Genomic DNA, 27,795 nt, shown 5'->3' on the forward strand with positions numbered 1-27,795 from the left:
GAGTGGAAGAAAAGACAGGAAGATTAGAGGGATTTCAGTGGAGGAGTGGCTTCTTATGATTTACATTCTAACCACATCAGTCTTGCTGGTGCAAGAGTTGAAGAGCAACTGAAGAGGGGGGGGAGCAGTAAATGTGGGAAAAAGAGAGATAAGATCTGGTTAATTTAAATGAGAGATGACCATGGCTTAGCTCTGGGAGTTAAAGTAGAAGTGGTAAGAAAGGGTTGGACTCTGGACGTGTTTTGAAAGTAGAGTGGACAGGATGTGCTGACTGATTATGTATAAGATGCCATAACTCATAGCCCGTACCTCAGTGTCCCACACACATAGGTGGTCAGTAACTACTCAATTCATGCATTCAATCGATCAGCATATGAAGTACTGCTAGAAGGTGAGTATAGAGTGGTGAGCCAACTGATGGCTTAGGCCTTCAGAGAAACTAATGCAGTGAAGTTAAAAATCACATCTTGAGAAAAGTGAACTAAGTAATTTTAAGGCCTTGCATAATAATCAGCAGTGTACTAGTTGAAAAATTGCATAACACGATGAATCAGCTCCAAGAGATTTCTCCTGTGTAGTGGGATGGCAGGCTTGCCTTATTTGTATCAGTGATTTCCTCATCAGTATTCACATTGGGTTTTCAAATTGCTCTGAGTTAACACTGTTAATAGGTTTGGAGTAAAATGTGATTGCTGTCCCATCCTTGTCTACCTAAGCTGAGCCTTGTAACCTTTCTGTATCTTAATTTCTGCCTCATTTGCAAAATTAAGATGTTAACATGAGTCATCCCCTCATGAAGATCTTATGATAAATGATTGCCAAAAAAACACTACAAATCTTAATCCACAGATTAATATAGCTTGCTAATTAATATTAAATTGACAAAAGCATGAAAACTAGAGATCAATAAAATGTTACTGGTTTGAAATACCTCCATTAATATGTGTTATCTGTATTAATATCTCTGTTTTGTACAATCCTTTCCACATAAAAATGTACTTACATCACATGTTGTGGGAGGTTTTCCTATGTTTGTCTTCATTCATAAATGTGTTTTCTTTTCCCTTATATTGTTGCTATGACTACAGAATACTTAATTAGGAGGCTGATTGCACGTTGTGGAGGTTTGAGGATTAGACAGACCTGGGATTGAGTTTTGATTCTGCCACTACATGTGTGATCCTGAGCAAATAGTTTAAGTTGTGCCTCCTTTCTGTCCTCTTTAAAATGGAATTAATGGTAACCACTTTACGAAATCATTTGAAGGATTAAAATTGATAACATATATAAAGTGCCTAATACTGTGCGTGGCACATAATAAGCCCCCATAAATGGTAACATTATGACCTAAGGACAACAGTTCCTATTTCTCGATAATAGTGACTCTTGTTACCCTTCCCAAATATTTACCAACTAACCACCCCCATAGGAAAAGGAGGAATCACCTCTGGGATCCTGTATGAGATTCAGTCATTTCTTTCCTTCAGCATCTGATATGCTTGACATTCTTTGGTGAATCATTGACTCTGCCAAACTTAATTACTTTTGTTGGCCTTCTCTAGATCCCCACCCCACCCCCAATTATTGCCTTTTTGTTCTTATTTGACTATAATTTATTAGTTTATATTTAAAAACATACTTATTTTTGGATTGATATAGGGCCACTTGCAGTTGATAGAAGTTCAGGTTAACTTTACCGACTCCACTCCAGTGCTACCTCACCACTAAACTGAAAGGCCTGGTCCGTATGCAGTGCCTCACCTCTCACCCTACTCAGCTCAGAGGTTTTCTTTGGTGCAACAGAATGGATAAGGCCCCCACCAACAGTGGCCACCCTTACCTGACCCCAGCACTCCCTGTGGTGTTGCAAAGCCTTCTGGTGCTTGTTTCATTATACAGGAATATAATGAAACAGGTTGACATAATCATAAAAGGGGCGTATTTTTAAATTCTGAGGAAAAATTGAATTTATTTATTGAATTTTAAATTCTATGCTACTTCTTATAAATGGAAGATTTCTTAACTTTTATTTCGTTCCATTAGCATCTTACCCCACTTGCTCATATTTAGACTTTCTTCTGCCTGTATACAGTAATTAGAAAGTAATGAGAAATGCTTTTCTTTGTGAAATATTTAAGTCTCAAAGGTTTTTGTTTGTTTATTAAAAAAATTAAGTATGTGGAAGTAGCTATCATTTATGCCAAGTGTTTCAAAATGCTAAGCACCTTCTTAAGTATAAGAAATAAGCTATTGGTTTGACTAGTCACTGAAGACATTTTAGAACTTTACAGAAAATTACAGTAAGAGGAAGTTGCTCTGTTGCAACAAGAGAGTATTTTGATTGCAGATTTTTCCATAAGTGTGGCAATTTGCAACTTGAGAAGAATTTTATAGTAGCTGAGCTTTCAAAATGTAACACAAGAAACTATCATTTTCTTCCACAATTAAAATAAATGCTTCTGGAAATTTCAGGATAAGAATGACCCAAATCACCCTCCCCCCACACTTCCCCATACAGAGGAGGGGGGAATGGAGTTTGAACAGAACATCTGTGGACAAAATGAAAGACAAATGGTCTTTTCAGGCAACGTCTGAAAAAGGGATCTTTTGTAGCCATACAGCATACTATTGCATGCATCGCCATGGTTAAGAAGATCAACAGTACTTTCATAATAGCCTTTTATTTTAGCACATTCTATTTTTATGGATAGAATTATGATTTCAACACATCCATTCATAATTCATCATATAATTATTTGCATAAATATCTTTTGACACAGATTTAATGCACTTTTGCCAGCCACATCTTGAATTTAAATTTAAACTGTTAAATGCATTTCGACAATCTCAGTGCAAGTAATGCTAAAGGAGATTGGCTAAAAAGGAATTTTTTCTTTTCTACCAAAAGGAATGGCCTAGTAAAGAACGGCGATTTCAGTTATGTACTGCACGTGGATTACTGGAGAAAACACTCCTGGCTTATTTATTGCCTACTGAAGACTTCTTCAGATTAAAACAATCAGCTAATTAAGACTACAACCTGAGCTCTTTGCTGATGATTTGTTCAAGATTAATTCATTCAACCAATATTTATTGAGCACCTACTGCGTGCTGAGCCTTGTTCTAGGCAGAGGATAAAGAAGTGCATACAACAGACAAAATTATCTTTTCTCATGGAGTTTATACTTGTAGGAAAGGCCAAGTAATAAACAAGAAATATAAATACTTTAGATAATGCTAAGTGCTAAGTAGAGAAATAAACCAGGGAAAGAGAACAGGAAGTGTTGGGGGAAATGGGGGTAACAATTTTAGATAGGGAAGCCTATAACACTTGAGTTATGACCTGAAGGAGGTAAGGGAGTAAGCCATGACAATATCGACACAAAGAACATTTCAGACAGAGGGATCAGCAAAGGTAAAGGCCCTGAAATGGGACCATACTTGGCATCATCTAGAACACCAAGTGTGGCTGGAGCAAATTAGCAAGGGGAGGAATAGTAGGCAAAGGTAAGGGGATGAGGTCATGTGGGGCCTTCAAGGTCATTAAAAGAATTTGGGTATTTATTTAGACTGAGATGAGAAACCATTGGAGGGTTCTGAATAGAAGAATGGCATAATTCAAATCATATTTTAACAGGATCACTCTGGTTGCTGTATTAAAAATAGAGGCATTTCAGTAATCCAGGTGAGAGATGCTGGTGGTTTACAACAAGATAATAGAGGTGGCAAGGGAAAAGTCTTATTGTAAATATATTTTGAAGACAGCTGAAATGACTTGCTGATAGATTGACTGTGGGTTGTAAGAGAAAGAGAAGAGTTAAGGTTGACTCCAGGATCTTGGACTGGAACCACTGGGGGAAAACCGGAATTACCGTTTACTAGGGTATAGAAGACTGGGAGAGGAACAGATTGGGTTCATGGCAAAGGATATCATTGAGCTTAGTTTTGTACATATTAAATCTGTTGAGTTAGACAGCCTGTAGCTCAGCCAAGAAGTCCTGCCTGGTGATATGAATTCAGAAGTTTCTAAAGATCAGAGTTTATATAATATTCTTAGAGAGAAGTTTCAAAGAACTTCACTACAATAAACAGAAAGTACTAATGAGGATGTTAGAAAGATTTTAATTAATGATGGTTTAGGAAATAAAGTAAAAATACAGTTTTTAAGGTTGTTGGCCTTCACAAATGCCTACAAAAGGAATCTATTTTTGATAGTATTATGAACTTATGCTTTAAATTAAGACATATATGCTTGTGCACACACACACACACACCCTACCCCAAATGCATAAGAATGAAACATTAATAAAACAAAAAGGATATAGTCATGATCAAAAACAAGATCTAGTCTCCAAGCACCAGAAAATGAACAAAAATGCACAGGGATAAATAGGAGCTATAGCCACATACTTGCTATACTCTGAATCCAGAAAGAGATAGAGGGCTGGAATTCTACTCTAATGGGTATCAGAAATCAAATGGACCCCAGCTTTGTCAGGAAACTGAAAGTTTACTCACTAGGTGAAACCAATTGGGAAGGCAAGGAGAGCTTCCTCCCTTGTGAGTAAGGAGGTTGAATATAGACACAACCACTGACTAGGGCTAAGACTTGTTTAAAGCTGTATTCCTGGGTGTCAACAGGAAGCAAAGAAGATGTATACTCACAACCATGGGCCAAACCTCTCCCTCTTGGACTGCATGGGTGGAACAGGAAACCATGCCGCCTTTAAAAGACCTGGTTATTGCCTGAGGGTCCCTAAGGAATGGAGGCAAGAAACAGCAAAACCCTTACACAGGGAGGGATGAGTGCATAAAGAAACTTCCTTTCAGGAAGAACCTTCCTCTCAAGCTAAAATTCGAAAACATCTGAAGAAAACTAATGCTTCCCAACAATCAGCTGATTCTTTCCTCATTAAATGCAAATTATGGGAAATGCACAAAAGCCCTTAAAATAAACTTTAAAATAAACTTTGAAATAAAAATAGAAAGATCAAGGACAGATATTTAAAAGAGCCCATACTAACTTACACCCTGGATATTTAAAATCTAGTTAGTGAAATAAATAGTCTGTAGATAAGATAAACTTTAGACTGTATACAATCAGAGAGAGAATTAGGAAATTGGAAACTGCAGAAATATGAAGAGATAAATATGAAAGACATAAGTTGAGAGGTGCCGACATTTGTCAAGAGGCAGATATCTTAACAGCAACAATAAAGACCAGGAAACAGAATTTTAGGCCAATAGGCCATCTCATCTCCTGCTTCATGCCTAACATGAAACCTCGGTGTCATGGATTGGCAGTTATGCGCATTGGGCGGAGAACCCATGGCTTTTGATTGGTATCACATGGGGGATTCTGGGAGGTTCTGGATTGTTTAACAACCGTGGACTCCAAGTACAGCAACAACAGCAAAGGAGCCTCTCGCTACATGAGTACCTGAGTAGAGTATGGAATTGTTGCAAGAAGCTGGTGTCACCATTCCCAGTGGACAAGTGGCAAAGTCACCAGATGAAGGTTATGCAATTGCCAAAAACTCAGGTGCAAACAATGTTGTGATAAAGGCACAGGTTTTAGCTGGTGGTAGAGGTAAAGGGACATTTGAAAGTGGCCTCAAAGGAGGAATGAAGATACTCTTCTCTCCAGTAGGAGCAAAAGCTGTTTCCTCACAAATGATTGGGGGAAAGTTGATTACCAAACAAGCAGGAGAAAAGGGTAGAGTATGCAATCAAGTATTGGTCTGTGAGTAAAGATCTTCCAGGAGAGAATACTACTTTGCAATAACAATGGAAAGGTCATTTCAAGGTCCTGTCTTAATAGAAAGTTCTCAAGGTGGTGTCAACATTGAAGATGCTGCTGAGTCTCCTGAGGCAATCATTAAAGAACATATTGATATTGTAGAAGGCATCAAAAAGGAACAAGCTGTGAGGCTTGCACAGAAGATGGGATTTCCACCTAATATTATGGATTCTGCAGCAGAAAACATCATTTTTCTGAAATATGATGCAACTATGGTAGAAATAAATCCAATGGGAGAAGATGCAGATGGAGCTGTGCTGTGTATGGATGCAGAGATCAATTTTGATTCAAATTCAGCCTGTCACCAGAAGGAAATCTTTGACGTATGTGACTGGACCCAGGAAGATAAAAGGGATAAAAATGCAGCTAAGGCAGATCTCAACTACATTGGCCTAGAAGGAGGAAATGTAGGCTTTCTGGTAAATGGTGCTGATTTGACTATGGCCACATGGATATAATAAAACTTCATGGAGGGACTCCAGCCAACTTTCTTGATGTTGGTGATGGTGCCACAGTTGAGCAAGTGACTGAGGCATTTAAGTTTATCACTTCAGATAAAAAGGTAAAGGCTATTCTGGTCAACATTTTTGAAGGAATCATGCAATGTGATGTCATTGCACAGGGCATAGTCATGGCAGTAAAGGACCTGGAAATTAAAATACCTATTGTGGTGCAGTTCCAAGGTACACAAGTTGATGATGCTAAGTCCCTGATAATGGACACTGGACTTAAAATTCTTGTTTGTTGAGACTTTGATGAAGCTGCTAAAAATGGTTGTAAAACTCTGAAATAGTGACCTTAGCCAAGCAAGCCCAGGTGGATGTGAAATTTCAATTGCCAATCTGATCTGAGAACCCAGTGGATGTCTGAAAGTGTTAAATTTGTTAAAATTGTTTAAAATACTGTGTTCTCTATTATTGTTCCTTTTCTTTTTAGTGTGTGGGGATAACCATCTAGGCACACAGACTTTTAAAAGCATTGGTCTGCATTTAATTCTACTGTTTAGAATGGGCTATTTGTATAAAGAATTTATAATGCAGTTATCTAGTTTCTTTTATTGAAGCTCTTTTTTGCTTTTCCTACAGAATGTCACTCACAATATGCTTGTTTCTTCTTGTTGGGTACAGAGTTCTTCATTGATAAAACTTCTAGGAATAAAATAAGTATGAAGATAAAGCTTTATTCTTTAGTCTTAGAAATATATCTAACTAGCCTTGTTAGCAGAGCAATGTATTAAAACAATGTTTTATATAAGAAATGTTTATCTTCAGCACCAAAAACATTCTAAATATATCAATCATTATTTATAAACAGAGCTTTCAAATACTCCCCAGAATAGTCTTTTAAGTATTTCGATGAAGTAAGTTGTTAATTATTTGAACATCATTTTAATCACTACAAAACACTAATAACTGCAAGTCTTCATGATTCTGTGGTGTTATTGAAAAGCACCTATAGGTGTGTATCAAATAAAGGCAAATTATATTTTCTAAGGACTTGACAGATAAAATAAAGAATGTCAATTTAAGTTAAAAACAACAACAATAAAGACCAGAAGAAAATAATGTGCTCAAAATGCTGAGAAAAAATTATTTTCAACTCAGAATTCTATACCCAGCTAAGCTATCATTCAAGCATAAAGGAAAAATATATTTCCAAACATAAAAATTTAGAAGAGTTTGCCACTCACAGACTGCTACGAAAGAAGTTCTAAAGGATTTACTTACTTTAGCATGAATCCTGAAGATGGGTAAGCTGAAGCTAATAACAAAAATGTATTATGAATTTTCAATCTTGTGAGAAAAACATTCATCATCATGAATTCAAAGATTCCAGGTCTCATTTTTTTTTTAATTAATGGCACCATATATGATCTGCTGTGTTATCCATTATAGCTGAGAGTCCATTCTTAATATCTTGCTCTTATTAAATTTTGCATAATATCCTTAGAAACCAACAAAAATTGATACCAATAAATTTCTGACAATCAGAATGAATAATTCCATCAGTACTACTATAAAAGACTAGACAGAAATTTGCACCTGAGGGGTGGTTAATAACACAGTTGCTGATAACATGAGGAAACCTTCATTGTCAGTAGCCTATTTATGTGTATGAATAATGAACAGTTTCTAATATAAGTTTTTAAGGGATCTTTTGAATACGAGGCTGTTTCTGATGTCCCCAAGTCCATCCAAATGTCTGGTGTTTTGCTAGAAGGACTCACAGGTCTCAATATGTACTCACAGATAAGATTTATTATAGTGACGCAGCAAAAATATACAGCTGTATCAGTAAGGAAAATCACTGGTAGAAACTGGAGAAATCCGTATGCAGATTTCCTATATTCTCTCTCCCATGATGGATCACACAAAGAGCCTTCTGCCCCCAGAATAAAAAAAATGCAGTCACATTTGTAGTTTCCAGGGAAGCCCATTAGAGACTCAGCGCCCAAGGTTTTTATTCTGAATTGGTCATGTTGACACCCTCTGCCTGGCAACTACTAAAATTCCAGACTCCCAGCAGGAAAGCACGTGTTCAGTGTCCCTAGCAGGCAAAAGGTTTTGTCACTTAGGGAAAGTTTCTTATCAGAATAGGGAACTGTTCACCAGTCAAGTTCCCAGATGACAACCAAGGGCCAACCTTGCAAGCAGGCACAGCAGCCTCAGGCCTGCTCTATTAACTCTTTTCAACACAGAGACCTATTTCCTTAACTGTAGTTTTAATTGTTTTTCCCATTTCAAACACTTTACAATTCAATTAACCTTTTTTCATTTTAGAAAACGCCAATTCACATTGCAAAATAATGAAATTTCTCTTAAGAGAATTCCATTGTAAAATTTACAGAATCTTCAAAAGACATCTAAGGCTTTGCTTCCTTGAATGATGAGTATATCTCTAGAGTGCCCAGGAGTTCTCAGGTTTCAACAATATGTACACTGACTATACTCTGCAATTAAGATCTTTGTGAGAATATATTCATGGAGAAACAAGGGATAAGCCTGTTTAAAGGAAAACCTGGAGAGCATAAACTATGTTTTTGTGTAGATTTTTTAAGTACATCTGCAGGTTCTCAGCAATAGAATATCATGCAAAAACATAGGAGGTACATTATATAACTCAGTTCTTTTGTGATGTCTCTGTCTGCTATCCAAGTAGCTTCCTAAGAACAAACCACCCCCTTCTTTGTTAGTTTTCAAAATAGTAAGCTTTAAAATTATAATGATTGCTTGTAAAAACACGAAAGAAAAAATTTCCAATCAGTAATTTTACAGCCAAACACTTTAGGGAAAATAACTATGTAAATTAACTATACTTAAGAACACTAGCCTGTGTTGTTATGGGTAAAGATAATAAATTATAAAATCTGTCACAAAATCTGAATTTATTGTATAAAACTGAGATCAGTGAATTTTATGTAAACAAAATCTAGTTGCCCCTTACAAACACACTTTTGTGAAGAAAAGTGTTGCCTAAAATTCATTATGAAGGAATATCTGGGAATTAAAATTATACAAGCTGTCACTATTCTCTGTTAGCTAGCTAATCACATAATTAATCTTATTACATCCGTGAACAATCTAACATAGTAGACTGGAAACAATGTTTTATCGTTATTAATTGAAAGTTAGACCAGTCAATACAATTGTGGTTATTTCTCCAGATACATTACACTGTTGTTCAGATACTTAGCTTGGAGTAACAGATAGGTGGGTTTAGCTAAAGTGGTTGTTTACCTAGGCAAGTATGATTCATGAAATCATTAATAATGATGTCCTTTGGAAACCAAGCTGTGTAAGTTGGGGAATACAGGCACAAAAGGATACTAGGGTTAATGAATCAGATGCCTCAATGAAGATTTTTTAAAAATTGACGGGATGGGAGTATTGAACTACATAAATCAGAGGTATTGGCGGCAATGGTCAGAGCATGTTTAAGATATCAAACATATAGTCGAGGGGTGGTTGATAGCTGAGGGGTGGAAGGTGAAGATCACTGGAGGTGAGGTACTAAGGAGCCAAAGTGCTGACTTAATCTACACAAAGATTACTCACCAATAACAGTGACAGAAGTAGAGGTGAGAAGAAAATGTTGATGCAAGTGCTGAAATATTTAGTGACTGAGGGGAAGTGCACAGGAGATCAGAAGGTGATAGTGATTTATGTAATACCATGAACTTCAAAGAAACAAGGGGTTGTCATATTTGCCTGCCTACTTCATAAGAATAAAATGGGATATTGTCTGAGAAAGCACTATAAACCCCTTAAAAAGGTACAAATTATAAGTACTATGCTTATAATAACAGCCCGTAGTTTCACCAATGCTTTGTGCACGTATTAGTCTGCCTACAAAACAAATATAATATATTCTCTTCCTTCACAAAGAGATGAGAAAGTTGAGTGACATGATGTATGTGAATTTATTTTGAGGCTTTGGAAAAAGAAAATTCTTTCTCTGACCAGTGTCTTAGTCATTGATTGGCTTTTGAGAGTCCGATCCAGCATACTGGCACTCTGGATGGCACCCTGAGGATCAGATAACATTCTTTTCTATCTTTGATTTCAGACATTTCAGCAGTCCTCTCTGCAGCACAAATCAAAGAAGAAAAACAAAGGTAAGAAAAGGAAAGTAAATGAAACATCTGCCTGCTTATTTTGTACTATGATAATCACCAACACACTCCCCTCATAGCTTTCTTGTCTGAACCCAGTGTGGTTTGGAAGAACACAACTCCCTAGTATAAGAACTGCCAAGACCAAATTCTCCTTCAGTTCAATTATGATACAAGACACCCTTTGCAGCAAATGGCCTCAACAAGTTTTGAGACTAGAACTACACATTCCTGATAAAGTTGTGTGTCACTTGTGTGGTGTAAGAAGTGTTAAAGATTTCCATATTTTTCTATTCTGATACGATTTGAAAATATGATTTTGGAGTTGTTAAATTTCCAGACTTATTTTTGTCATTTATAGATTAAGCTTCTAACTTCATAACTTGTATAAAATTTATAGAGTATTTTCACCCATTGTTATCTTTAGGTCCTATAGCAGGCAAGAGCAAAAGACGAATTTCTTGTAAAGATCTTGGCCGTGGTGACTGTGAGGGCTGGCTATGGAAAAAGAAAGATGCTAAGAGTTATTTTTCACAGAAATGGAAGAAATATTGGTTTGTCCTAAAGGATGCATCCCTATATTGGTATATTAATGAGGAGGTAAGAAATAAGCACATTTTGTTTTCTCATCGATTTTCTATCTTTAACCAAAAGAATCGCCATTTTGAGACATACTTGAAAATTATATAATAACCTTAAGGCTAATTTAGGAAACTTCTGCTAATTACTTTTCAGTCTGCCCTCTTAAAATGGTTGCATTTTTGGGTTCTGATATAGTAACATATCTGAAGCACAGATAAGGTAAAATACCAAGCTAATTTAAGCAATAGCCTGACTAAAAGGATTATTCGTAGAAATTTGATATAGATTTTAAATGTCTTTTTTTAGTTCAAAGTTTCAAATTTTGGGGGGGGTTGTTTTTTTAGTCATTTGAGTAAATTAATATCACCTGAATTTATTTCAGTTTTTCTTAAAAAAAAAAAAAGAAAAGAAAAGAAAAAACTAGTTGACTGGTTTTAAAAATCTGTTAAGTATTCATTTCATTTGGCCCAATTGGGGGAAAATGTATATAATATAACTGAATTGTTCTTATGATTTCCTATTTTATTTGCAGTACATCAGATTTATATCCAGAACCATCCTATCACAACCTATCACATTTCACAACAGATATTTGTTGATATTCCCTTGACTCTACATTTGCTTTGATTCCTTTGCCATAGCCATCTATCAGGTCACCTTATTCATTTTTATTTTAAAACAATAATTTGTACTGTTACTTGTTTTATCAAAAAGCGTAAATGGCTTAATACAGTATGCCGGCTGAATAGTCTTATATTAATGCTATGAAATTAAGCTATTCATCAATTTGCATTTGGAGATTAATTTTTGAAATATAATTTAGCAATATTATTACATTTATGATTATAACTTACAATATCTTGAGACTTTTATGTTCCCCAGACAGGTTGTTATGTTGTGTTGTTTTGTTATGTTATATTATGGTTAATAGAATAAACTGAGAAATTACACCACTTCACTTACTGTGCCTCATTTCCTTCATCTGCAAAATGAGAGTAATAATAATGCCTATCTCACTGAGCTGACATGTGGATTAAATAAATCAATGTATGTAAAGCCCACTTAGAATGATGACTGGCACATACTAAGTGCTCAATAAACATAAGCTGTTAGTAATATTTTTTCTGATTGACCTTGTTTCATTTGTAAAATTTTGAATTAATGTTTTGCTCTTTAACATAAATGTCTATTATCTATATAGAAATATTGTTTGTTCTCTGTACCTTTCTTTGTGGTAATCATACAATTGCCTAGAAAACCCTCCATTTCACTAAATGTCTCTTATTTTCATTATAGTAAACAAAGAGTAATTTAACCTACATTTTCATTTAATCGATATTTATGAAATATTTGTAGATACTAATCAAGGAGCACCAATATATAGTGTCTCTATGCTTCTGTTTATTGTAAAGTCACTTTAGATTTGTCTGCTATATGCTGGCCTATATCCTATCTTTCCAAGTTTGAATGATAAAAAACTGTGGACATTTTTTTTTTATTGCTCCAAAATTGGAAGGAAAAATATATTGCAGAGAAATATATATATATTGAGAATGTTTAATACTGCTCTTTTTCATAACATACACATTTCAACCACTAGCAGTAGCATCAAATGTTTATTAATAAGTTTGCATAGAAGCTTCACATTCTAAGAAGTCTTACATATATGGATGGGGGTGTAATCTCATTTGAACTGATATATAGGAACTATGGACTGGTATAGCACATATCTAATAAAATTTTCAGAGAGTTAAAGTCTGAGCTTGGTCATGAACATGAGAACGGACACAACAATTAACAGTTTAGCCAGGGATAGTCTTAGCCTAGTTGGGATAACTTGTATCTAATGTAAGATTTTGGATAATTCTCCTATCTTGTTTTTCCCATCCAGCATTAGAGAAAGGAGGATTTTATGGGTTTCATTAAATTTTCCAAGTGAAAAATGACCTTTATACATATAGCATTTACCCCATGTCAGATATTTGAAGATCAAGTTGACCTCTTATTTCATAACATGTTTCACTTAGACAATTAAAGAGTTTTCTATCCTCATTTATTATAAAAAGGATTTTTTAGAAGTTCTGTGCATATTTTAATTTGTAGTATTCTAAGTACTCAAAATATGCCTTCAATTTTAAAGAAATGCAGCTGGTAGAAGTAAAATTCTAATCTCTAAAATGTCAAATTTAAGGAATTAAATGAACAGATCTATTAGTATAGATATTTAAGGCATAGCTATATAGTATCTTCAGCTTCGGACCTTTCAATATAATGCCCTAAACAAGAGTTTTGCCTCTTTAGGATGAAAAAGCAGAAGGATTCATCAGTCTGCCTGAATTTAAAATTGATAGAGCCAGTGAATGCCGTAAGAAATAGTAAGTTGATTTTATTTGGGGAGAGGGTGAGAAGGGAAGGGTTTTTTAATTTCTGACTTTTAAATTACAGGATACTTGTCTAATGCTTTCAAATTGAGGTTATAAGAAAGCAACTTTCTAGGCAGAATTGTTTACTGATTCCTATCATGGTAGAAGCATTGCATATGTGAACTCAGGTTAGATGTTGAGGTAATTTTACCCATAAAAAATTATTGGGTTCCAACTTATTTTGCGATTTGAAAGAAAATAAATGTACTTTGTTTCCTTTTGCAGTGCATTCAAAGCCTGTCACCCTAAAATCAAAAGCTTTTATTTTGCTGCTGAACATCTTGATGATATGAACAGGTAAAGTGTTACTTAAATTTCAAAGTATTTAGAAAGTCAGGCTTAGAATTCTAAGTTTTCCACATTGATGCTTAGAGAATAATGTCACTGACTTTTCTAGTTCTATCAGTTTAAAAATAAAATGGACCCAGCTATAGCTCCATGCAGCTATACCTTATTTAAAGAATGGCATTTAAAAAGTAAAAATAATGTCATTGACTGTTTGTCAAGTTTACCAAAAATGTGCCAGAATCCATATATAGGCCCCAAAAAATCTATGGCAAAAGAGAGATTATTTTAAATCCATTTCAAGAATATGTCTTAAAATTATATTCCCAGATCTGAAAAAAAGATGTCCACCAAAAAACTGATCCTTTCAAGTGCTAAGTATTTATGACAGAACATCCATCTCAATAATTCATGGCCAAGCAAAATCAGAATTTCTTTCTATCACCTTTCATCTATCACTGGACAGGTCTGTCTGTACAGCCAAGTGATTAGATGGCTACATGGTTATTTGGTCGCTCAGGGAAAACCTAAATATAGATGGATGGATGGATGAACAGACAGAGATATAGATATATTTTTCCCATCATCTGCCACATTCAGCTTTAACTCTTTAACTTTTATGAATTTGCGCTTTCCTTCCTTTTCCTTTTCTTTTCACTCTCCCTTTTCTGAAATTGTAGAAATTAGGTTTAAGATTCAAAAATATTCCCTTTACATACTTAAGATGGCAGTGCTTATTATGTGTATACATTGCCTACAGTTAGAGACAGGCAGCATAGCACAGTGGTCAAGAGCATGGACTTTGGAACCAGATTGTTCAAATCCCAGTTCTGCCACTTACTTGCTGTGAGACCTTGGGCAAGGAACTTAACTTCTCCATGCTGGTGGTTGTCCCTTCTTTAAAGTGGGAATAACAACCATCCCTATCATGTAGGACCTTCGAAGGAGTAATTAGCACACATAAAGAGCTTAGAACAATGCCTCCTAAATTGTAAGTGCTATATAATATTTGTTATCAATATATATTCCTTTTATATACTTAAAAAATCAGTATCAAGATATTTTTAATCACAAAATTATGTAGCTTCATAAATGTGCTTAAAAACACTTAATGAACACTAATGTGCTTTTATAAATAATCTTATTCTTTGACACCTGAGAGTACAGACATAGCTTTTTCAAAGCAAGGATGTGAATACAAGAAAATGGCAAAGAAAGGTGTTAAGAATACTTGGTTAAATCTCTTATTAGTATTAAGGGAACTAAGCCTTTCATGTATTTACATAATCGTCTCTTGATTTATATAACTTACATTCTTGAAATTTCACACTTAGCAATCGAAATTTGGAGCGCTTTTCCTCCTTAACATAACATGCTTATTCACATGCACATGGTGGTATAGTGATATTCTATTTTGTGTTTTAATTACTTTATGATCCTACTGTGCTAAGTTATTCACTATTCAATTTGCCACATGCTGAACTCATTGCCCTTGGGATAAATATAAAGGGTTTACGTCATGACCAAACTGACCAGACTGAAAATAAGCACATATCCTATCTTACAAGATGGATACACTGGAACAGTCACCTCCCTCTAAAAATTACCATAATTTAATCATATGATATGTGCTAATCAGGGTCTTTTTAATATTATAAAATGGCTTATTTGAAAATGTATTTTTTGAACTATGAAACCATTCTTAGTCTCCATTCCCTACCCAGTGTTAGCAGTAGTTTCAAAGATGTGCTTATGTCATTACTACGCTTCCCTAATACTTCTGTGGATTTATCTGGTTCAGGATATCCTAGAAGAAGCTAAAGCAAACCCGTGAGTTTCATTTTGCTGCTTTTTCTAAGCAGTAGGTTAAAGAAAAAAACAATCTGATCTAAAACATCATCTTCACATCCCACATTTAAGAATGCTGTTTTATGTAAGCCTTGCTGTGGTGCACTACAACTTTTAGAATTAAATGTTCCTAAAATACTGGAAGTTTTTTAAAAATTTAATTATATTAGGCTTTTATTATTTTGCTTTGTTTTTTTTTTCTTTTTTTAATAATTATATGCCTGATGTCTATTTTCAATAGGCAGGTTTTTAAAAAATATGTTACTTGTTAATAAAAGGGGGGAAGAGTCAATGCTAGAAATATTTGCAGAGAATTAGTGATGGAAATAAACATCCTCTTACACCTTTGTTCATTCACCTGACAGTTAAAGGTATGTACCTAAGTCTTCAAAAGATTATATATTTACAAAATAATTATAATTACAGTAAATATATACTTTATTTGATTATTTTATAATTTGTCTTAAGCATTATTATCTTTTCTTTTTATGAATATATTCCATGGTATGGAGAAGTATATTTTTCTCTTCCATATTTAAAAAAATATTGTGTCACTAACAGGATTTAATAATTAGAATGAAAAAGTAATCCTTATATTTAATTTTCTTCCATAAAATCTGAGCATATATATATAATATATATACCTATAATATACATACATATAATATATGTATATATACATATGTATGCAAATAATATTAAAATCTCACTTTCTTTTTTGAGCAGCCATAAGCTTGATTATGAGGTAATAGTTTGCAAAAACACTTTTGGGCAGCCCACCACCATCCATCTGTTTCCTTCTCAAAAATGAGCATTGAAACATTTAAAAAAAAAAAATTCTTCTGTGTGAAATCTGTGAGGAGAAAACAAAATAACATGTTTCTCAAGTATTCTGAGACTTATTTACTGAATGTTTCATCTACATATTCCTTACCATATTAACTCATATGTTCTTATGATTGTTTCTATTTGATTATTATTTAATACATTTTGTTCATGGTTCTTACTAGTATTTCCATCTCAGTACATTATTCTATGTCAGTTATTGACATCTTCATTACAGTGTTCATTGTAGGCCCAGTATCTCCTTACCTGTGTTTTCATGTTTTAAAGCATCAGTGATAATCTAAGGCACTATATACATAGAATGCCCCTATGAATATTTTGGAAAAGGTTCTAAGTTCAATACTTGTGTCCCTGACTACCTTATCTAAAATCGTCTTCTCCCATCCCCCAGCACCTTTGACATTCTACCTTTTTATTTAGCTTGGTATATATGCTACTACTTGACAAATATTTATTTGTATTCCTATTTATTTTCTATCTCTCACTAAATATGAACATCATGAAGGCAGACATTTAGTTTTGTTTATCTCTGTATCCTCATTGCCTAGAATATTATCTGGCACGTATGTAGGCTCTCAAAAAATATTTCTTGAATATATCTGCTGTTCATAATAGCCTATAAACACCAAATCATAGTTGTAGCAAGTATATAGGTAGACATCTTCTAGCTAAAGCCTTTACAACAAGTTTGTCTAAGGCAGCACCAACCATTGTATAGTGCTCAGCCTTTCATGGCTATACACAGTGGTCTGAGTTGATCTACACACTTTCTGAAGAGCTTTGGCTATGAACAGAATTTTTCTTCCTAAAAGTAGTTTAAACTTTCAAATACCTTAAGAAATTCAGCAATTCTGGAGCTTGTTGAAGGCAAGAACTATATCTTATTCATTTCTGTATCCCTAAAACATAGCTCATTGCTCAGCACATAGAAAGCACTTAATAAATGTTGAATTGAAAAACTGAATAAGCCGCCTTAGTCTCATTGTTCTTTAGACCTCTAACACAATGAAATTTCATTGATGTAAAAAAAAAAAGTAGTAAATACAAGGCACTGGATTAAAATTCGATGATAGACTGTGGCAACTTTCAAACCATGATTTTTAACAGTATATTCTAATTTTGAATTATAGTACAGATTTCCTGATTTTCTGAGTAAAGCTAATATGACCTTGTTGTTATTAACATCTAGATTAGAAAGGATATTTTTTAAAAATTTCATATAGTAAATTGATTTTTTGAGCATTTTTCTTCAGTTGTCTCTTTTCCTTTCTATCCTGTATCATTTCTGTTTGAAAAGTCTTTGTGATCACAGCATCCCAGTGTTAAGCACTACTTTATATCTTTTACAAGCAACAGTTAGCCATGAAAAAAAATCTACAATAACTGTTCTTTTAATGGTATTATTAAAGTCTTCACCCGAAAACCACCAAGCCAATCTTTCTCAAGAGTGCTAAGGTTGGCCTTGTAGTACAAATTCAACTCCTTTCTCCCTACAAATGAGCTATAGACTAGATTTTAATTTTGACCTTTTACTAATGATTAGAGTCACTTTTTCAAGGTGGTTTGTCTTGAAGTTGACTTCTTGACTTGTGGTTTATAATTTTCTAGAGTGCATGTGTGTATACCATGCTATAGAATTCATTTGATAAATCTTTATTTTATTCTATTTCCACTGTAGCCCCTTATTCACTTCCAAAATATACTTAAAACATGATAGTTACATTGTATGTTTTGTCAAAATAAAGTTGGATTTTACATGACTTATTCTTCAAATTACAGTTTAAATTTCCATAAATTTTATTTTGTCTATTAGATACAACTTTCCTCCCTCTTCAAGATACTCTAAATCTGATGCACAGTTAGCACCACTTGTGTAAATGATGACGTATATGAGTCACTTGAAAGAAGGTCATCTTTCACTTGACAGGAGATAATACTATCTCAGGAGAAAAAGTTTTCAAACACAACTTTTTCTAAAAAATATGTCTAGATATCTTATTCCATAATTCAATGATGTTAAATGTGCTAGTGATTCCAAACTTACCCAGGCTAGATTGGAAGGTGAGTTCATCCCTAATATTTGATTTGGAGTAGTATTTGGATCATAGTTTAGGATTTACTAATGGGAGATTGTCATGTTAGTTTAAAGATTTTGTGGTTTCATAATCTGATGCAATGAGAATAGTTAGAATAAGGAGAACAGGGAAAGTCCTGTGGAACCATAGAAGTAGATTGAAACCATACTTTGCTTTAGGCAGTCCCTGCATTGGCAGTAGCACTACTGCAGAAAAAAAAAAAGAAGGTCTACAATTTAGTTTTAAGTTATTATTGCTCATGGTAATAAATTTTCAGGAACTCAGCAGAGGTTAAAATTGTATATGCTCTTTCTGTTTTTGAAAAACATAATACCGTTAGTATTTAGAGACAAGTTTATGAAGTACTCCTGAGATGGTGTTCCCCTGTACCATTAAACCTAAATGAGCTTCATCAAGACTTTTATTTTATAGTAAAACTATTATTTTGACTGGCATGTTTCATAACTTTTTCCCATTTCTGGACAGATTAGAACTCATATTGCTGGACCTTATCTCTAAAGGAGCATTTGTTTTGAAGAAACACAACAGCCAGGACTATTTGGAGTAACAGACTTAATGGGGCTTTGATCATCTCAAAACCCTTTAACAGATATTGAACAGCTTTGCCCAAGGCTTTTCTATTGAAATAGCATCTTTGGTGTGGGAGTGATTTGTACTGCAGGGAATTATACCTCATTGAAGACTCTATGTTTCAAGAGTAGTAAAGAACACATCTTATATGTAGATAATATTCCACATATTCTTAAACATCTTAAAATAAATATTTCCAAAGAGTACAGTGGAAGAAATTAACTTGAAATGTTACTGATTTGAATATTTGTGTTTTCAGGTGGCTTAACAGAATTAATATGCTGACTGCAGGGTATGCAGAAAGAGAGAGGATTAAGCAAGAACAAGGTAAAAGAACACTTTTTTTTTTTTCACATATGTGTTATACTTCTTTTCTTGTAGTTGTCCTATACAGGATTCATTTCACTGCTATCACCTGAGAGAAAATGTATATGTCATTCATTTTGGTTATTTTTCTTCTGGGCTCTTTTTATCCAGATCATAGCATCTTTAAAGATAAGGTCTAGTAAATTACACAGATAGAGAATGAACTCAAATTTTTGGAGCAGCTAATGCGGAGTTCTCTTCTGTTTATGCTCTCTCATCTAGTCTATTTCCTATGGGGAAACATTTTTTTAAATTGAAAAGCCTATAGTTGGTCCTGGATATTAACCCAAGTCCAAGTCCTTGGCAGTAGATTGTTTTTTACTGTTTAGCAATTTCATACTCATGTAAGTGACCTTGTAGGCAAAGAGCTCAGATGAATGATCCTTCTTCCTTAAATTATCTCATTTGGTTATGTTCTGTTACAATGTAACTCGGTGATCTTATGGAATTTGCCTCGTTAGTGACCTAAGATTTATGAAGCACCAAGATACAGAATTGAAATCTTAGTAATAATGAAAGCTGTGGTCACCATTCTGAGGTGGCTTCATGTTTCCCAAAGAGTGTTTGCTCTACCTTTCTTGGAATCTTAAGTTGTTTTTTGAAATTATTTGAGAGAGCCTAAAGTTAAAAGAATTCCACAGGTTAATACACATAGAAACATAAACATATTCATAGTTCTGTCTCCAGTAAGTATAGCCAGTTTTTGATGGGCAGATTCTAAAAACCTTCAGTTTTCTCTCAGACTTATAGTAAAATCTCAGCAAAAACATTTGAAGAACACCTAAAAACTAAAGGCTATTGAGGTCTAAAAAAGAGAACAATATCCCAAACCCAATCTGTCAACACATATTTAGGACAGGGGTCAGCAAACATTTTCTGTAAAGGGCCAAATAGTAAATATTTTGAGCTTTGTAGGCTGTACAATCACTGTCACAACTACTCAACTCTGCTATTGTAGTGCAGAAGCAACCGTAGACAATGCATGAGTGAGTGTGGCCGTGTTTCAATAAAACTTTATTTATGGACACTGAAATTTGAATTTCATATAATTTTCATGTGTAGAGAAATATTCTTCTTTTGATTTTTTTTCAACCATTTAAAAAATGTTCTTTGCCCACCAGGCATATAAAAACAGGTGGAGGGATACATCTGGCCTATATGCTATAGCTTACCAACCCCTGGTTTACAGCCATGGGTGGGGGTGGCTGGCAGAATGAGGAAGGGCAGGAAGATTTAAAAGAAATAGCAAAATATGTTCCCTGACAATGGGAGTTTCTTTTCTTGATAAGGACCTCCAAAATATACACTTGAAATTGCTTGAGAAAAATTAGAGCAAAATAAAAGTAAATGAGTATTAATTTGTACATAGTATGCAGCTGATTAAAAAAAATACTAAATGGATACATAGTTTAAAATTTTTTAAAAGCCTGAGAAGGAAGTGGGGATGAGTAAATGCTTGCTGGACAAAGTGACCAGTTAGTCTGATTTAAAGTTGGTAGTGGTATAAACAAGTCTCATAAGTTTTTTTGAAGATTGAAATTATTCAAAGCATCTTCTCTGACCAAAATGGAAAGAAACTAGATATCAATAACAGAGGGAGAACTGAAAAAATGCACAAATATATGGAATTAAACAATACACTCAAATGATCAGTGGTCAAAGAAGACATCACAGGGCAAATCAGGAAATATCTTGAGTAAATGAAAACAAAAACAACATATCAAAACTTGTGGGATATAGTTAAGGTGATGCTTAGAGGGAAACTTATAGCTGTAAATAATTACATTAAAAAGGAAGAAAGGAAAAAAAAAAAGGAATAAAGAGCTCAAATCACAGACCTGACCTCACACCTGGAGGAACTAGAAATGGAAGAGCGAACTAAAACCAAAGCAAGCAGAAGGAAGGAAATAAAAATTAAAGCAGTGGTAAATGAAATGGAAATTTTAAAAAGGAGGACATTACTACTGACTACACAGAAATAAACAAGATTTTAAGAGGATACTATGAACATTGTGTGCCAACAAATTAAATGACCTAGATGAAATGCACGAAGTCCTAGAAGCACACAAACTATCTACACTGACTCAAGAACAAATAGAAGATCTTAACAGTCCAATAACAAATAAACAGATTGAATCAGTAGTTAAAAAAAAAAACAAAAAACCTCCAACAAAGAAAAGCCCGGGACCAGACGACTTCACTGGTGAATTCTACCAAACATTCAAAGAATTAACACAAATCCTGCTCAAACTTCCAAAAAATAGAAGAGGGAACACTTCCCAACTCACTTAATGAGGCCAGCATCAATCTAATTCCAAAGTCAGATAAAAATATCACAAGAAAAGAAAATTACAGGGACCAATAGTCCTAATGAATATAAATACAAAAGTCCACAACAAAACACTAGCAGACTGAATCCAATAGCACATTAAAAAAAATCATACACCATGATCAAGTGGGATTTATTCCAGATATGCAAGGGTGATTCAACATAAGAAAACCAATTAATGTAATATACCAGATTAATAGAACAAAGGAAAACAACCAGGTGATCATCTCAATTGACACAGAAAAGGCATTTGACAAAATCCAGCACCACTCCCTGTTAAAAGCACTCAGGCAACTAGGAATAGAAGGACACATTCTTAACATGGTAAACAGCATATATGAAAAACCCACCGCTAACATCATACTCAATGTTGAAACACTGAAAGCTTCCCCCCTGAGATCAGGAACAAAACAAGGATACCCACAGTCGCCACTATTATTCAACATTGTACTGGAAGTACTAGCCAGAGCAATTAGGCAAGCAAAAAAATATATAAGGCATCCAAACAGTAAAGGAAGAAATAAAACTCTCCCTGTTTGCATATAATATGATCCTATATGTAGAGAATCCTTTAAAAATCCACAACAAAGCTACTAGAGCTAAGAAACAAATTCAGCAAAGTGGCAGGGTACAATATCAACACAGAAAAATCAGTGGTGTTTCTATACACTAGTAATGAACAATCCAAAGAGGAAGTAAAAGAAATTCCATTTACAATAGCAACTAAAAGAATGAAATATCTAGGAATAAATATTACCAAGGATGTAAAGAACATATATATGGGAAAACTACAAAACATTGCTGAAAGAAATTAAAGATGACCTAAATAAATGGAAAGGCATTCTATGTGCATGGATTGGAAGACTAAATATTGTTAAGATGTCAATTCTACCCAAAGCAATATACAGATTCAACACAATTCCAATCAGAATTTCAACAGAGTTACTTACAGAAATGGAAAAGCCAATCATTAAATTCATATGAAAGAATAAGCAGCCCCGAATATCCAAACACACCTTGAAAAAGAACTAAGCTGGAGGATTCCCAATTCCTGATTTTAGAACTTAATACAAAGCTACAAGAATCAAAACAACACAGTACTGGAACAGACATATAGACAAATGGAATCAAATTGAGAGTTCAGAGATAAACCTTCGCACCTTTGCCCAATTGACCTTTGACATGGCGTGCCAGATTCACTCAGTGGGGAAAGGATAGTCTCTTCAACAAATGGTGCTGAGAGAACTAGATAGCTATATGCAAAAGAATGAAGGTGGGCCCCTCCCTCACACCGTATACATAAATTAACACAAAATGGATCAAAGACCTAAGTATAAGAACTAAAACTACAACTCCAAGAAGAAAACATAGGGAAACATCTTCAGGACCTTTGGTTAGGCAGTGGTCTCTTAGATTTTACACCAAAACCATGAGCAAAAAAAGAAAAGAAAAAATATATAAATAGAAGTTCATCAAAATTAAAAACTGTTGTAATCAAAGGACTTTATCAAGGAAGTAAAAAAGGCAACCTACAGAGAAAATATTTGAAAGCCGTATATCTGATAAGGGTTTAATATCCAGAATACATAAAGAACTCCTAAAACTTAACAACAAAAAGAAAAATAATGCAATTTAAAACTTAGAAAGAGATTTGACTAGATATTACTCCAAAGAAGATATCCAAATGGCCAATAAATACATGAAAAGTAGCTCAAAGTCATTAGCCATTAAGGAAATGTAAATCAAAACCACAATGAGATACCATCTCACACCCACTAGAATGGCTACTATTTTAAAAATGGAAAACAGCAAATGTTGGCAAGGATGTGGAGAAATAGGAACACTCATACATTGTTGGTGGTAATGTAAAATGGTGCAGCTGCTGTGGAAGATAGTTTGGTGGTTCCTCAGAAAGTTAAGTATAGAACTGCCATATGACCTGGCAACCCAACTTCAAAGTATATAAACCAAAAAAAATTGAAAGCAGGGACTTGAACAGATATTTGTACACCAGCGCTCATAGCAGCATTATTCACAATTGCAAAAAGGTTGAAACAACCCAAGTGTCCATCAACAGACGTACAGATAAATAAGATGTTATAATATACAGATAAATATTGGACTGTAAAAAGGAATGAAGTTCTGATGACTGTAACAACGTGGATGAGCCTTAAAGACATCTGTTGAGTGAAATAAGCCAGGGGCTAATACTGTATGGTCTCACTTATATGAAATAAGCAGAATATGCAAATTCATAAATTCAGAAGCTAGAATACAGGTTACCAGGTGCTGGGAAGGCGCGGGAAATAGAGAGTCAATGCTTAAGTGGTACAGCGTTTCTGTTTGGGGTGATAAAAAAGTTTTGGCAATGGATGATGGTGATGGAGGCACAACTTTGTGAAACTAATTAACACCACTGAATTGTATATTTGTAAAAGGATCTGAGGGGAATTTTAGGTTGTATATAAGTTCCCATACACTCAATACACTCATACACACACACACACACAAAACCATAGACCTATACAACACAAAGAGTGAACCCCAGTTAAACAGTGGGTTAAAGTTAGTAGCCTAATTATAATAATATTGTTTCATCAATTGTAACAAAAGTACCACAGTAATATTAATAGTGAAAACTGTGTGAAAAGGGGTTATATGGTAACTCTGCTTTCTGCATGATATTTCTGTATACCTACCCTGCTCTAATATTTTTTAAATGCTAAAAATATAAAATAATGTTGGTGGTGGAGAGGGAGAGAAGATACTTTATTCAATAGTAAGTTCTTCTGTGTGAGGCTCTTGACTAGGCACTCTTAATTGCATAAAGGTGAGCCAGGCACCCATCCTGCCTGAAATTGCATTGCATTCTGGAAGAAAAGCTATGCTTAGTACAATATAGAAAGTAAATTACAAAAAAGTACAAACCAAGTTCCATAGGAATTAAGAGGCTGGAGTGATTCTTTCCAGGAGAGGATTGGAAGAAAACTTACATAGGCTCTATTATCTGAACTGGTTCTTGTAGGATGGGAAGGATGAGGACCCAAGGAAATAACAAAATAAAACATTCCTGGGGGCAGCATGAGTAATTCCACAAATAGCATAGAAGCCGTCTCCATCAAATCAATGCGCATAGGCAAATCCCAGTCAAAAGTGAAGTGTCAAATCAGTTATTAAGCCACAATTCCTAATGGTTAAAAGTTTATTCCCCACCTTTAGGCCTCAGTTTATTTTTTTAGGCCTAAATTTGTTTTAAGAACACTGAAAAAAATTCCAGCCTTCCTTTTCAAATTCCTTTTAAAAGGTATAAAACACTTTTTTTAAAGTGCATATAAATGTATTTCTGATTTTTTAAGATGCAAGAATTAGAAGTGTGGGCAGTATACTGACAGGAAAATGAAACTCTGAAAAAAATCAATTTGCATGAATAAGGAAACTTGGATTTTCAGGCTTAACTTATGTATTTTATCACTCAGCATTGCTTTGAAGCTGAGCATGGTCTTGATTTTAGTGAATTTCCTTTGTACTTAACCATATTTCATTATGGATGAAAGAACTGGTAAGTTAAAATAGCACATGCAGTTTCCAGAAACTATTTATTCCATGGATTCATGCTGCCCTGGTCTATCATGTTAGTATTATATCTTCATGCATTATGGCATACCCAAAATTTAATGAAGGTGACACACGGTCTTCCAAATAGACCTGCCAACTGAAGTGTGATAGAAAATCATAGGCAGAAGCTAAAAGGTATCATTCAGGATTCCATTGTCTATATAAAAACAACTAGAATCTCTGTAGTAATTTTGATTTCCCCATAGAGTGTCTGTTCCTTGGGTACTTTAACATAGGTGGGAAACCTATTAGACTTCCTACCTCCTGCATAATTAGTTCTCATGATATTATTCTATATGGAAAACTACTGGAGGCACATGTCTACTCCACACTTCTGTAGAGATATTTGACATCTCCTGAGTACTATTCTCAGTATTGATGTTAAGCTTCATACAAAATATAGGTCTTTGAGGATTGGGAATATTTCACAAAGATGCAAAGGAATAACTGTCAAATGTTTCTGTTTAAATGCCCAATGCAGCTTACAAGTGATTCTTTCATTGACTTAAATAAAAGGTTAGTGAATTGCTGTCTTTAGTGACTAAAGGTTAAAGGATATGGGGTTCTCTTTCATTATTCCTTGTTGTACTTAGAAAAAACAAGGTTACAGTAAATTCTGCTGAGATCACAATTTGGCTAATTATTTGCTAATCAGTTTTTATTTTTTTCATCTACCTTCAAATCAGTCATTCTCTTTTTTTGTGTGTGTGTGATAACATATATAACACAAAATTTGCCATTCTAACCATTTTTTAAGTGTACAATTCAATGGCATTAATTACTTTTACAATGTTGTGCTTCCATCACCACCTTCCATTACTAAAATTTTTTTCATCACTAAAAGTAGAAACTCTTCACCCATTAAGTAATAACTCTCACTTCCCCCTCTCCCCCAGTCCCTGGTAACCTCTAATATATTTTCTGTCTCCATGAATTTGCTTATTCTAGATATTTCATATAAGTGAAATCATTCATATAGGTGGCTTATTTCACTTAGTGTAATGTTTTTAAGGTTCCTCCATGTTGTAGCGTGTATCAGGACTTCATTCCTTTTTATGGCTAAATAGTATTCCATTGTCTGATTAAACCACATTTTGTTTATTCACCTGTCAGTGGGCATTTTGGGTTGTTTCCACAGTCACTGATTCTTGACATATTATTTCCAGTCATATATAAGGTCTTTGTAAAGCTTTAATCACATAAAAAATGCATGTACTGTATTGTATTTCTTTCATAGTTCTGTATAAAAAAGTCAATTTTTCTCAGTATCCTTTGTATCAACATGAGAAAGTAAAATGGAAGTTTTCCTCTTCCAGTGATGGCACTGATCACTCATGATTAGGTACATATAAAATTGAATATCACTGCAAGAAACATTGAAAGTATCCATTTATTTAGTGCTGAATAGAGAACTAAGAAAAATAAATTAGTTTATCCTTAGAATAAAATTCAGACTTGTTTCAGCCTCTGAGCAAATTTGTGCCTTCAGTTTTCCTCACAAACCAAAAAAAGCCTGGCAAAATTTTCTACATTTTCTCTTCTCTAGCATTGCTCCCTCAAAGACACATAGCTTAATGAAGTGAATCTGTAAAGTGGTATTTCAGCCTTAGGCTACCCGTGAAAACTTGAGGTTGATGGTGCTTTTTAATAAACCAAAACTTACATCAAACAATGGGCTAGAATTCATCCTAATTTAGCTGGGGTTTGGGGAGAGGGAGAAGAGAGAGAATCTCCTGCAAGGATCTATAGAGCCCTTGATAAAATGAGGATCTTTGTCTCGCTGTGTTAATAAGGACCACTTGAAGTTGCTAACTTTTTGAAACCCCTGAGGTATTGGCGCAAACCTCAAGGAGAAACTCAGTACAGGTGCCACACTTTCTGGACATAGTGGGGAGGGTAAAAGCAGGAGAGATCTTGGTAAGCCCAGTGCTCATGGGGAGGGGGAACAGTGGGAGAAGAGAAGTTAGTCCCTGCACCTTCAGAAGTGACGTCCCACTAGTATTTTAAGCTCCCACAGGGCTCCAGAATTCACTTTTCATTGCTGGAACTTGGTATGAAAGCACTAAATGTCTAAAAGGATGAACACCAGGCACTTATGGTTTCTCTGATCTGGGTCAGTCTGTCTTGCTTGCTACCCATGATTATACCAAGAAGATAAGGGGTCCTAATGTTTATTGAGTGCTTTCAAGGTGCAAGGCTCCTTAATATATGTTACCTTATTTAGTACCTCACAACTCTGAAAGGAGTTATCATTAACCCCTTTTTACACATGTCAACAGAGAGGTTAAGTAACCATCACAAGAGCACAGAAATGGTAAGTGGTGCAGCCAAGAATTGAACCTACATCTGTCTGCACCATAGTTCATGATTTTTTCCACCAGTGGTTGCTGGGCCCATTTTGGGACAATTATGTCATTTCATAT

General features: G+C 34.5%; 1 protein-coding gene and 1 pseudogene across 1 annotated transcript in view; both read left to right on the forward strand.

Moving 5' to 3' along the window:
* CNKSR2 (connector enhancer of kinase suppressor of Ras 2) overlaps window positions 1-27,795 on the forward strand; it is a 308,883-nt gene that overhangs the window by 226,383 nt on the left and 54,705 nt on the right. The window contains 5 exon segments of the mRNA XM_037821616.1: window positions 10,367-10,415; window positions 10,840-11,012; window positions 13,296-13,369; window positions 13,643-13,714; window positions 19,322-19,389. Of these exon segments, the coding sequence (XP_037677544.1) occupies window positions 10,367-10,415; window positions 10,840-11,012; window positions 13,296-13,369; window positions 13,643-13,714; window positions 19,322-19,389 (436 nt within the window).
* LOC119522910 lies at window positions 5,189-6,646 on the forward strand (annotated as a pseudogene).

Source organism: Choloepus didactylus, chromosome X (genome assembly GCF_015220235.1).
Source record: "Choloepus didactylus isolate mChoDid1 chromosome X, mChoDid1.pri, whole genome shotgun sequence".
Classification (NCBI taxonomy): Eukaryota; Metazoa; Chordata; class Mammalia; order Pilosa; family Megalonychidae; genus Choloepus; species Choloepus didactylus.